This window comes from Haliotis cracherodii, unplaced genomic scaffold (assembly GCF_022045235.1).
Source record: "Haliotis cracherodii isolate W230 unplaced genomic scaffold, xgHalCrac1.p SCAF_15, whole genome shotgun sequence".
Taxonomy (NCBI): Eukaryota; Metazoa; Mollusca; class Gastropoda; order Lepetellida; family Haliotidae; genus Haliotis; species Haliotis cracherodii.
In genome coordinates this window covers 34781959-34795071 of record NW_027266270.1, presented here as the reverse complement: position 1 = coordinate 34795071, position 13113 = coordinate 34781959, and the positions used below count along the sequence as shown (strand labels likewise).

General features: G+C 38.2%; 2 protein-coding genes across 2 annotated transcripts in view; one reads left to right on the top strand and one right to left on the bottom strand.

The window, feature by feature from the left end:
- LOC139462549 (ER membrane protein complex subunit 10-like) overlaps positions 1-13113 on the bottom strand; it is a 48621-nt gene that overhangs the window by 13956 nt on the left and 21552 nt on the right. The window lies entirely within an intron of this gene.
- LOC139462548 (FMRFamide peptide receptor frpr-18-like) lies at positions 53-12020 on the top strand. The gene is made up of 2 exons (XM_071244359.1): positions 53-169; positions 10060-12020. Exon 2 carries the CDS (start codon positions 10310-10312, stop codon positions 11645-11647), a length of 1338 nt encoding a protein of 445 aa, XP_071100460.1. The 5' UTR covers positions 53-169; positions 10060-10309; the 3' UTR covers positions 11648-12020.

The window sequence follows — 13113 nt, the reverse complement described above, 5'->3', positions numbered from 1 at the left end:
AGACGAAACTGCAGGACATATTGCTGAAATGGATTGAAACCGACGACTTATACAACACAACACATGTGCCTGATGAAGACTTTGTCTTGAAAGCAGTGAGACATAGACGAGATACTGGTAAAGTAGCTCATGGCACAACAGATGGCAAATGGGACATAACAACATTAAGGTAAATATCTCACATATAAACCTTATGTCATAATTATCAGAAAAGTTTACAGAATAAATTAAACATTTTCAAGAAAAACGTCAAATTTCTCATTCTTTTCAACATTTGAGCATGTATGTTAAGGAGGAAGATATTTGTAAAATTGAAGAGAGTTTTCAGTTGTCACTTTTACTAAACTATCAAAGTCAAAAAGATGTGTTGACTGCTTCCAGATGGACTGAAATTTACATTTTAATACCAGACATTGACAAAATTCACTCAAAAACCTTCCGTTTAAATGTTGTTTGTCTTTATGAACTTGTTCCTTATTATAGAGTGCCAATGTAGCTGTTTTCAGGAAATCACATAAAATATTTTGACTACTAACCCAGTGGTGTTTGAAAATAATTCATAAAGCAAAACAAAGAGAACCCTCAAATTACTTCCCTGACAGCAGAGGCAGAGAGCAATATTCTGGATTCATTCCAGTCCTGGCATGTTCACTTAGGTGACTCACATTATTAAATAAGCAGGAACAAGAACATCACATATGAAATGACAGGAAAACATTATAGAAACACAACCTGCTGTGCAACAATAATGGTAGTGTTGAGCATCTTGACATGAAACATTGTATCATTCAGATGATACACACTGCTCGTCTTGCACCTTGTATTACCATAATAATCTTTGCCCTAAACATGCTATGTCTACTGGAGAATTATTGGCATAATATCCTTATATCAGTGTTATTGACGGTTATTTGTTGACTTACAAGACAGAATGACATTTTATGACGCCTAGGCTTTGGAATGTACGGAAGCCTTTTAGGGCCATTTGTTTTTTTAATCTTTTCGATACTATCTTAAAATTTCAAGATACTAAGTTGAAATTTCAAGATAGAGAAGTTGAAATTTCAAGATATAGAAGTTGAAATTTCAAGATAGAGAAGTTGAAATTTCAAGATACTAAGTTGAAATTTCAAGATTATTCACTTCAATCGTATTTTCACATCTTAGGATGTTAAAAACTTATTATCTTGAAATTTCAAGATACTAAGTTGAAATTTCAAGATAAGAGAAGTTGAAATTTCAAGATAGAGAAGTTGAAATTTCAAGATACTAAGTTGAAATTTCAATCGTATTTTTACATCTTAGGATGTTAAAAACTTATAATCTTGAAATTTCAACTTGGTATCTTATAATTTCAAGAAAGTATCTTGAAATTTCAACTTAGGATCTTGAAATTTCAACTTCTGGGGAGTGGAGAGGGGGGGTTGGGAGAGAGAGAGCGAGAGAGAGAGAGGGGGGGGGGGGGGGTAGAGGGAGATGGGAGGGGGGGGGAGAGGGAGATGGGAGGGCAAACCAGCAATTGAACTCACAATCATAGCCTAAGGGATGGAACACAATTAATCATACATTTAGGGGTAAGTGATGCACGTCTTGAGACATTTTACCATTTCAGTGAAACGAACAAAAATAGACATGGTTCTGACAAACAAAGAAACATAATCAGGGTGTATTTGGGAATCGAACATGTCTGTGAATATTTTAACCATACCATTTCAATTCAAGATATTCTTGTGGACTTCACTGATAACCTACAGTCCGCTTGCAAACCAGTTAATTTCAGCCATCTTTCAGAACATCCCTTATCAACCCACACCAGAAGCTGGGCCTAAATCTGGCTCAAGGGCTGCATTGATACAATCAAACTCATGAAACTTAATTGGTGTCCTCATATCTACATATGTCAAAAGTGAAACACATCTGTAGACAGAAACAAAGTGGTTGGGCGATAACACTGAGCTGTTTCTGAATCTGTAAGTAATTAAAAAGCTTCACATGATGAGTGACATTTTCTATTCGTTGTAATCAGTGCTGGAAATTAGTGGGGCATTGTCTCTACTCTTATGTTCAAATCAACAATTTGAGGATCCCTTAAATGAAAAACAGTAACATCAAACAACAAAGACCCTTCATCATTTCAAACAGTGTTGATGTTAATCAAGTTTAGTGACTTAACTCATACCATATAAATATTAAAAACTCTAAATAGCTAAATATCAAAGAATCTTTAAAACAGAATTGACTCCAAAACCGTACTTCACTAAGCTCCCGAAGCAACAGTGGTTAAAATAAACGGTTTCGCATTGCCAATCATCATCTCTCAGTAACAAGGTTCATACAGATGTGAGACACTGAAATAAAAGGCCTTTTCAAGAGTTTATTCATTTGGGTTATTATCCTCAGCCTGTTGATATACTTTTTAAATCCAGCATACCATATATTAGACCAAAGATGCTGTACGAACATCACAAATATTCCAACGAGATTTATTTTCACAACAAATAAATAAAATAAATTAAGCCATAAAGTTTCATACCATTAAAAACAAGTATATGTCATTTTGTACAAATTCAAGGCTTTTCAAACTACTTTGGTGATTTTCAAGGTTGACACTAAAATTCAAGGCTTTTCAAGCCTGTAATGAACCATGACTAGAAGTCCGGTGATGGATAACAATACTCCGTTAACAGAAAGAAATGTAATCTTTGGCAGTCTTTCTGTATTGGTCAGGAATGCCATATATTGCTCTTATGTAAATACTAAATAGTGGTAAGACGTAACTATGTAGGCATATAATTATTTTAGTAAACCAAATATTATTTAATTTCTGAAATTATTTCAGAGATATATTTCATCATATATACGAAAAGTCTCTAAATTGTGCCAAAAAGTCATGGAAAAATTTCTGTCCTCCATAAATGCTGTCTGGAGCTATTCAAATATTATTGTCCTTTATATTATGATTGCAAATACATCTATTTACAATTGTGTGTTTATTTTGAAAGTCATCTTAAGCTGTGTGATATGTCCTGATTGCAAATAAAACTTCTGTTAACTCTCTTTCTGTCTGTCTGATGCTTGTTGTTAGAGGTGCTAACGGGATTGAGCAAGAGATATTTTGTGCTAAGTTGCAGATGATGGAGGAGTGAGTCAGTGGTTGAATGATTGGTTGAGTGGTTGAGTGGTTGAGTGCTGCTGCTGCTGCTGCTTTAGCAATATTCCAGTCATACTAAACAAGGGACATCAAAAATAGGCTGCACACATTGTCCTCGTGAATAATCGAAACAGATTTACAAGAAAACACTTGCACTTCCAGGCTGCCCATGAAGACTCAATGACACACTGTCATCCAGGTCATGGTCGACACACTCCTCCTGGAGATCTCCCCCTCATGTACAATTTGCTCACCAACCACTTCTACATTTATTTCCACATACAACCAGGTGTCTGGCCTACTGTCAGACTTCCCGTAACAGACAATACACAAGCCATTTCTACCTAACTACATTCTTCAAATTCCACACCCATCCAGATCATCTTTTATTATTCCTTCATGCCAAGAAATATACAATTCCTCCTCTTTTCATGACTATGAAATAAATCCAAACCCCCTACTTAAATTCAACATGTGCTGAATATTATCAAAATAATTATTCCAGAGGAAACGTTTCATAATTTCTGACTGAAGGCTAAAGTAGGAGGCCAGCTGAGCACCTGTTAATGGCAGCGCTAAACGTGAGATCTAACGGAACAGTCTCACTTTATCAAGGCCATGTGGCCACTAACAATAAACACAGTTTTTCACTACAAACAACAACAGTTTCAAGCTCTCATACTTCAGTCAGTGACAGAATCCAGACAGCATTGGTTGAATTCTTTCTTCCTTGAAACAAATACAATCAGCATTTATTTTGAAATTTGACAGTGCAAGTATTCCATAGGAGTTATCTCTAGAACTTAGTGGCGGCAAGTCACATTCTGATCATTCTGATAAAGCAGGGATAAGTGATGTAAAACTGGGAGGTACTATTTCATAAGAAATAGTTTTTGCTTGCTTTTTGAAGGCTTTTGTTAAGGCCAGCAAACCTTCCTTGCTTTTGTCGGTACACTTCCTTATGAAAATGAATTGAGTCTGTCTGTACATATGTTGATGTTGATGTTGATGGTGACAGCACATATGATGATGTTGATGTTGATAGTGACAGTATATATGATGATGTTGATGTTGATAGTACATATGATGATGTTGATGTTGATGGTGACAGTACATATGATGATGTTGATGTTGATGTCAGTTTAGATGATGTTGATGATGATGAGAGTAAAGATGATAATGCTATTGAAGGTGACAGTTCAGATGCTCTAGAAACTAACTTTCCAGTGAAGTAATCAAAACTTACAAATTTTGGCACAATGAATTATGGGTTAGTGTTAGACAACACGCATTCCTTTCGACTTATAAATGTTTGAGTAAAGATAAAGCTTCTGTCAACTTCAGTGTATGCATGACAAGATGGTTTCATGGGTGTATCTAAGTATCTTTTGCCAGGGATCCAGTAAAACAATTCTCAATCAATTTTATACCCAACTTGAGACCTACAGCGGGTACCTAGGTAGGGTAAGGTATTAGGGGGTCGGGTACCCTGGTAATAAATTTGGACTCTTCCCAACCCTAGTATGTGGTAATGACAATATTGGTGTTCCCAGCAGGATTTCCAGACCAACATTTTCTGAACTAACCAGGTTTCACTGCAATATCATAAAGAGTTTCATACATGTAATCTTTCCAATGTAGAAAAACTCTTCACACACATTGGAGAATATTCTCAAAAGATCTAACTTGTGTGAGTGTGTATGCTTAATGCAGCTTTCAGCAATATTCCAGCAATATCACGGCAAGGGACTCCAGAAATGGGCTTCACAACATTGTACCCCTGTCGGGAATCGAACACAAGTCTTCGTTGTGACGAGCGAACCCTTTAACCACTAGGCTACCCCACAGCCCAGATCTAACTTGAACAAAGTCCATTGAACAGCTGAAAAATAAATGATCCCATTCATGAATGAATGGCTACGGCACCAAATATCACACACAGCATGAAGTTCCTTATGTGACAAAGACAAACTTATCCAAATGCATAGAAACAGATGCTGAACTCAGACACACGTCTCAACCTTCCATTTCTTACTTTCAGCCAGACACTTTCACTATATTAAGTTAATGACTTCCTCTTATTTGTCGGAAATGGCTCCTATATTTCGGAAACGTTTCACAATTCATTACAGAAAATCAATAGGCCGCACTTACTGCAGCCATCACAGTGCCAAGACAGGTGTCGCGACTACCATTAACTTGGATTTGATGCTATTTGACTTTATACAAACAGAAGCATTCAACAAAATGGTCTCAAAAGGTGACCAAACTATTTGAAATGTTGAAGTCTTTATATAAAATCATCAATTGCTATGCATGACAAGTCAAATGCTGGTTGTTTTTCCGCCAAAATTGGTTTGATGCTTCCACAACTAAATGGGGACCCATACAATGATACATAACAACAATCGCAAACAGACAAAACGATATTCGTATAATGCTTGAATTTATGTTTTGAAAACTAAATATTTCTTTCTGAATAAATGATAAAGACAAGAAAAATAAATTTTAGGATCAATTTAGGCAAAACACATCCAAATTCATCATTCATTATCTTTATGTGACATTTTTAAGACGTGACAACAATCAAAACAAGAAAGACCTGGATGTTAAACTTCTCTTGTTCTTTCAAAGAATTAATTGTGGTACAGGTACATCCCTCTTCCTGAGGCAAGAGCATCCACTTGCCTTTTTATCAAAGTCTTGTTTCCACCCTTGCCACACCAAGACCATTTTCCTGTGCTTAAAATGATTGGAATATCGCACCTATCAAAACTAGGCTTTGATACAGGCTAGTGGACATGCTTGCCTCGGGAAGAGGAGGTACATCAAGCACACATTAGTTTAAATATAAATGAATCTTTTTAATAACTGATACACATAGGTGCGGTGAGGTTAAATGGGGTTTAACTGCAGAGTGCTTGGGACTGCTTGTCTCGTCCGGACATAAGTGCTATATATAGAGTTCCATGGAGATAACCCGCTGAGATATAATGCCACAGTTAAACACTAAAAGACAGTACAAGGACTCCCAGGTGACCAGAATCATCTATGACCATATTAAGGTATGTGGGGATCAGGGAATCGAACCGCCGACCTTCCGTTCCCAGGGCAGACTCTCTATCCAGTACACCACAGAGCCAGTCGGTACACAAAGAGTGGAAAAGTTTCAGCCTTACATCAAGAGAAACCTTTTGTAAATACAAGATCAATATTCTTTGAACTCAACATCCTGTTATCCACATAATCTACAAATTCACTAATCATGTGAGTGACATATGCCAAGCCAAATGATAAGATAACCAGACATTAAACAATCATGTTGCCGCCACACTATTGTTGTTGCAATTGATTCTGAGCCAGCAAATCACAGGCCCCTGAACATACATTTCCTGCAAGGAAAACTGATGCAACTGTTGGTCATTCTTAAAAATTATAGAGAAATTACATATACTACTCAAAAGAAGTTAAGTAGCACCTGATTCTTTCAGATTACTAAAGTTAATCTGTCATGGCATGACATTGATATTCAGAACATTGGAAATTTGTAGTGTCATGACATCAACTTTTGGAATATTAACCATAAAATGATTTAAGTTAGAGAATTTTGTCGTTAGAGGCGACTAACGGGATCAGGTGGTCAGGACTGCTGACTTGGTTGATGCATGTAATCGTATCCCAACTGCAAATATCGATGATCATGATGTCAATCACTGGATTGTCTGTTCTACATTCAATTATTTACAGACCGCTCTCATATAGCTGGAATATTGCTTAGTGCAGCATTAAACAACAAACAAACAAACCGGCATCAACAGATTCTCATGATTTCTCCATTACTGAAGTTTCAATGTTTTTCATTATCAAAGTAAGTTGACTGAAGGACGTGATCACCCATTATAAAAGCTTGATTGTTAAAATCAGCAGCCTGCAAACGCCTACTGGAGCAATCATCTCCACAATGAGATTATGCAAATATTATCTCATGCAATGAACACATTGTCACACAATCCGCCCAGGAGGAATAGCAACACACACTCAGAATTGCCAAAAAAGATTAAAACAATACCCAAGTCTAACACAAGCCCTGAGGATACAAAGAATGTTTTTCAAACCACTCAGGCTGTGTCAGTTTCAAGTCATCAGCAGAATGATCTCGACACCATGCTGTGTGTAGTAATCATTGTTGCATAGGAACATCTGAAAACAGGCCAGTCATAACAGTCTATCTGCTCTAGTAAGTGAAAGAAACCCAAACAAGTCATAGTTTGTGTTGTACATATCCCACATTTTAGAAGGCCCATAGATGAAATAAGACCTTGTGATAAGAAACTCAACAATACTGTCATTTATGAAGGAAGTGTATCTGCCGAGCCAGTGAAATAGACAAGGCTTATCATCAGTTGCCATGCAGGGACGGCCTGATTTGTACTTCCCTTATCGCGGATCTGTGACATTCATCAAATGTGATGTGAAAGGACAAGAGAAGTGTTGTGTTACACTTGCATCTTTTTAGCAAATAGTTATCCTCATCTTTTTTATGCCCTAGAGAACTGACTTATTTTGAAGAACAAGTTGACATGAAGTAAACACTTCTGATGAAAAAAATGATTTTTCTGAAATCCGGAAATAAGGGATGATTCTGTAGTAGAAGTTGAGATGTTGCTTTAGTATTGTCATTGTTATCACACATCATCATCATCATCATCATCATTATCACAGCACGTCATCGTTGATTTTCTTTTTTAAATCCTGAAATGAGCTTCACACAATGTACCCATGTGGGGAATCGAACCTGGGTCTTCAGCGTGGCGAGTGAATGCTTTAACCACTAGGCTACCCCACCACCCCGATTAAACTTGAAATTTCTCCCAGTATCCATCATTCCTACAAAGGTTAGCCTTCTGAGAGGATCTTTGGATACATCATTACAAAGTCTCAGTTCAATCAGTTCAAGAAAAAAGAGTTGTTGATTTGGGCTCATAATCATTATTACTTAGGATCAAGGCACACCAAACTGTGGGGCCTCACACAACTGGCGACACATAGCCCTAATCATGCCATGAATAAACCTGAAATGTCCAATATTCATTTTCTTCTTGCCTTTGTGCACATTGAGAGAATGGTTTTATTTAAATTGAATTTCATAAAACCAAAAAATAAATTAGTTTTCCTGGTCACCAGGAAGGGGGATATGATGTGTAAACAGCCTAGATTGCTTTTCATCTGCTTGGTGAACCAGTGGCTGGAATATCAGTGTGTTTTTACTTGATAGCGCAGAAGCCACGTTAGACTCGTAAACTTCAATCAGAAGAGGAGGGAAACCTTGGCATGCAAAGGGAATGTGAGCTTCTTGTATGTCTATGGCATTATTTTCTTACCTGATCACAAAAGATTTTAGATTTTAACCTATTCAATTAAGTTATGAGGCAATACTGTTTAATAATCATGTCCCTGACTGGCCAAATTTGCCTGGTGATCATTTACCATATAATGAAAAGAGTTATTGATGCCATAAACCTATCCAATATACCTTGATCCAATAAATATGCAAATGAGTTAAAAATACCAAGCAAAACTATTCTCAATAAGCTCTATCCATCAGTGCAATGTCTACTTCCTGTTTCTGTGATTCTGTAAACAAACAAGGCTACAATTTATTTGGCACTATTTGATCATACGGCAGCTCAGTGTTGCACTGAGTTTCCAAAATTACTTCATCTTAAACATTGTTGATATTAAGAAAGACATTATACAATCTCATTAAAATCAGATCCTAGTTCTCACTACCACAAAACAAAGATCTGAGGACTTCCCATTAGGGGTCACGTCAGAACGACCTTTCATCCGACCACTCAGGGCTTCGCTTACCAGATCATGAAAGTGACAGTCGGAATGTGATTTCTTATCAAAAACTTTAACACGAGGTATTACGAATGAATATTACAGGCTAAACGACTGAATCCATACAATCTAGACCATATATTAGCCATTCCATTGCCAAAGGTTCTCATGTGTTTCCGTATTGTATACATTGCCAAAGGCTCTCATGTGTTTCCGTTTTGTATACATTGCCAAAGGCCCTCATGTGTTTCTGTATTGTATACATTGCCAAAGGTTCTCATGTGTTTCCGTATTGTATACATTGCCAAAGGCCCTCATGTGTTTCCTTATTGTATACATTGCCAAAGGCCCTCATGTGTTTCCGTATTGTATACATTGCCAAAGGCCCTCATGTGTTTCCGTATTGTATACATTGCCAAAGGCCCTCATGTGTTTCCGTATTGTATACATTGCCAAGGGTTCTCATGTGTTTCCGTATTGTATACATTGCCAAAGGCCCTCATGTGTTTCCATATTGTATACATTGCCAAAGGTTCTCATGTGTTTCCGTATTGTATACATTGCCAAAGGCCCTCATGTGTTTCCTTATTGTATACATTGCCAAAGGCCCTCATGTGTTTCTGTATTGTATACATTGCCAAAGGCCTTCATATGTTTCCGTATTGTATACATTGCCAAAGGCCCTCATGTGTTTCAGTATTGTATACATTGCCAAAGGCCCTCGTGTATTTCCGTATTGTATACATTGCCAAAGGCCCTCATGTGTTTCCGTATTGTATACATTGCCAAAGGTTCTCATGTGTTTCCGTATTTTATATATTGCCAAAGGCTCACAATGTGCAGTTTTTATTCCTAAAATAAGAGATTTATGATATGGAAACAATCGTATAGTAGTCGCTATTTCTAACATTTTTGGCCATGGTAAAACACCAGAAACACATTTCTTTGTTACATTAGCCTGTTCTTTGGTCAATATCACCAGAATAACACACTGTACCACATGTCCATAACTTATTATCATTTGTGTTAAACCTAATTTGATTTACTGCATTTATTCTTTTCAGAATGCTCCAAAAAGAGGCATCTCATCATGGAACCATTGTCGATACACGATAGAACAAAATAACCGCTATCATCACCACCTTGATCAACAACAGAAAACAATGATCAACATCTCCACGACCAATTGAAATAACAACCACCAATATCTCAATAGAAAATTGGGTAAAAAGCAACAATCAATTTGTATGGAATCTGACCTGGATTGTATGAGAAAAGGTCAAGGCAATGTTACCAGTGACCTTTAACCAGTAGATGTCAAGGACACAGTTACCAGTGCAACTTACAGCAATGTGGACAAGCACAGTGGCAATGGAAGTGTTAAATGAAAGCATATCTTTATTGCGACACCAGAAAATGCCTGGTGATGAGCCAGTCATAGCGAAGGACACTGTCCAGAAAGTAATCTTCATTTTTGCAATTCTCATTATACCTATTTGCATATTTGGATGTATTGGAAACATCCTCAGTCTGTTTGTTCTTATTCATCATCGTATGCGCAATACGACAAACTGCTGTCTTGCTGCACTTGCTGTGTCTGACTTTCTGGTGCTGTTTCACAGCCTTTGGTATTCCACGATTATAATCTACAAGTCACGTGATCCTGTCAGTGCTGCTAATCTCCGTCGCTTGACATATCCGGTTATAGGAGCCTATGGGAGTGTGGTGACTGCCCGAATTACAACATGGCTAACCACACTCCTCAGCATAGAAAGATTTGTTGCCGTTTACTGCCCAATGAAAGCAAGAACTATCTGTGGCAAGAAGCACACGTACCTCGGAATCCTGATGATCTATTTCGTGACAATCATTGCCTTCCTGCCCCATGCTCTGAAATACCGACCAGAAACAGTCACCAATAACAACAGAACAATTGTCATCCTTCATAAGACGATTCTTGGAAAGAACCATCAATTCTGTGCAATTTATGGCACGATTCTCAACATCTTGTTCCGCTTTGTCCCCATTGCTCTGCTTATAATCCTGAACATTCTCATTGTCAAAGCCATACGGCAAACCTGGAATCTTCGTCGCATCATGAGCAAGGGAGGTAACCCTTGCAACATGTCTGAACAGAATCGCATCACAATAATGCTGCTTATTGTTTCCTTCGTCTTCCTAATTTGCATACTGCCCGGAGCTCTCAACAGCATCGCATCCCAAATTAAGCAAGACTACTCCCGTCTTGGGTCCAACCGTAACCTCTTTGCTTGCATTTCATGTGTGACCTACTTCCTCGAAACTGTTAATTCGTCAATAAACTTTATCATCTACATGGCTTTCAGTGCCAAATTTTGCAGAACTTACCAAGAAATATTTTGTTGCATAAAGCCATCAGCTGTTCCTCGAAGCTCAACAAGGGAGATAATTCGCTTTGTTCGGCGTCCTCTTGTATCAACAGGTTCTTCAGGATCTAATGGTAGTCGTGAGTTCCGACTGTCTGCTATGCTGACTGATCAGCGCAGACACCAGTTCCGCAAGTCAAGATGTACAGCAATATCCAGCTTTGACATGGAGAATATTAAACTGTTGAGTCAGCGGGATAAAAATCTTTCCGCTGAAAGTGACATTGGGGTCGTTCAGTACAGCTGAAGAGTCTAGAGAGTGGAATAGTTCAGCGGAAAAGCCTGGAGACTGGAGAGTGAAACAGCTTAGCATAACCACAGCCTGTACAAAGAATAGTTGAACAGTTTAGCTGAATAGACGGAAGTGTGATATATATTTCAGCAAATCTGAATATTTCAGTACAGCTGATCAGACTGGAGAGTGTAATAGTTCATTACAGCTGAACAGTCTGGAGAGTGAAATATTTCAGTACAGCTGAACAGTCTGGAGAGTGAAATATTTCAGTACAGCTGATCAGTCTGGAGAGTGGAATATTTCAGTACAGCTGAACATTCTGGAGAGTGGAATATTTCAGTACAGCTGAACAGTCTGGAGAGTGAAATATTTCAGTACAGCTGAACAGTCGGGAGAGTGAAATAGTTCAGTACAGCTGAACAGTCTGGAGAGTGAAATAGTTCAGTACAGCTGAACAGTCTGGTGAGTGAAATAGTTCAGTATAGCTGTAGAGTCTGGAGAGTGGACTTGTTCAGTACAGCTGATCAGACTGGAGAGTGGAATAGTTCAGTATAGCTGAACAGACTGGAGAGTGGAATAGTTCAGTATAGCTGATCAGACTGGAGAGTGGAATAGTTTAGCACAGCTGGACAGACTGGAGAGTGGAATAGTTCAGTATAGCTGAACAGTCTGGAGAGTGGAATAGTTCTGTATAGCTGAACAGTCTGGAGAGTGGAATAGTTCAGTATAGCTGAACAGTCTGGAGAGTGAAATAGTTCAGTATAGCTGTAGAGTCTGGAGAGTGGAATAGTTTAGCACAGCTGGACAGACTGGAGAGTGGAATAGTTCAGTATAGCTGAACAGTCTGGAGAGTGGAATAGTTCTGTATAGCTGAACAGTCTGGAGAGTGGAATAGTTCAGTATAGCTGAACAGTCTGGAGAGTGAAATAGTTCAGTATAGCTGTAGAGTCTGGAGAGTGTACTTGTTCAGTACAGCTGATCAGACTGGAGAGTGGAATAGTTTAGCACAGCTGAACAGACTGGAGAGTGGAATAGTTCAGTATAGCTGAACAGTCTGGAGAGTGGAATAGTTCAGTATAGCTGAACAGTCTGGAGAGTGAAATAGTTCAGTATAGCTGTAGAGTCTGGAGAGTGTACTTGTTCAGTACAGCTGATCAGACTGGAGAGTGGAATAGTTTAGTACAGCTGAACAGTCTGGAGAGTGGAATAGTTCAGTATAGCTGTAGAGTCTGGAGAGTGGAATAGTTTAGTACAGCTGAACAGACTGGAGAGTGGAATAGTTCAGTATAGCTGTAGAGTCTGGAGAGTTGAATAGTTTAGTACAGCTGATCAGACTGGAGAGTGGAATAGTTCAGTATAGCTGATCAGACTGGAGAGTGGAATAGTTCAGTATAGCTGTAGAGTCTGGAGAGTGGACTTGTTCAGTATAGCTGAACAGACTGGAGTGGAATATCCAGCTTCACACATTGTAAATGTTG

Excerpts from the sequence above, each read along its gene's own strand:
- LOC139462548 (XM_071244359.1), top strand. The coding sequence starts at position 10,310 with ATGTCAAGGACACAGTTACCAGTGCAACTTACAGCAATGTGGACAAGC.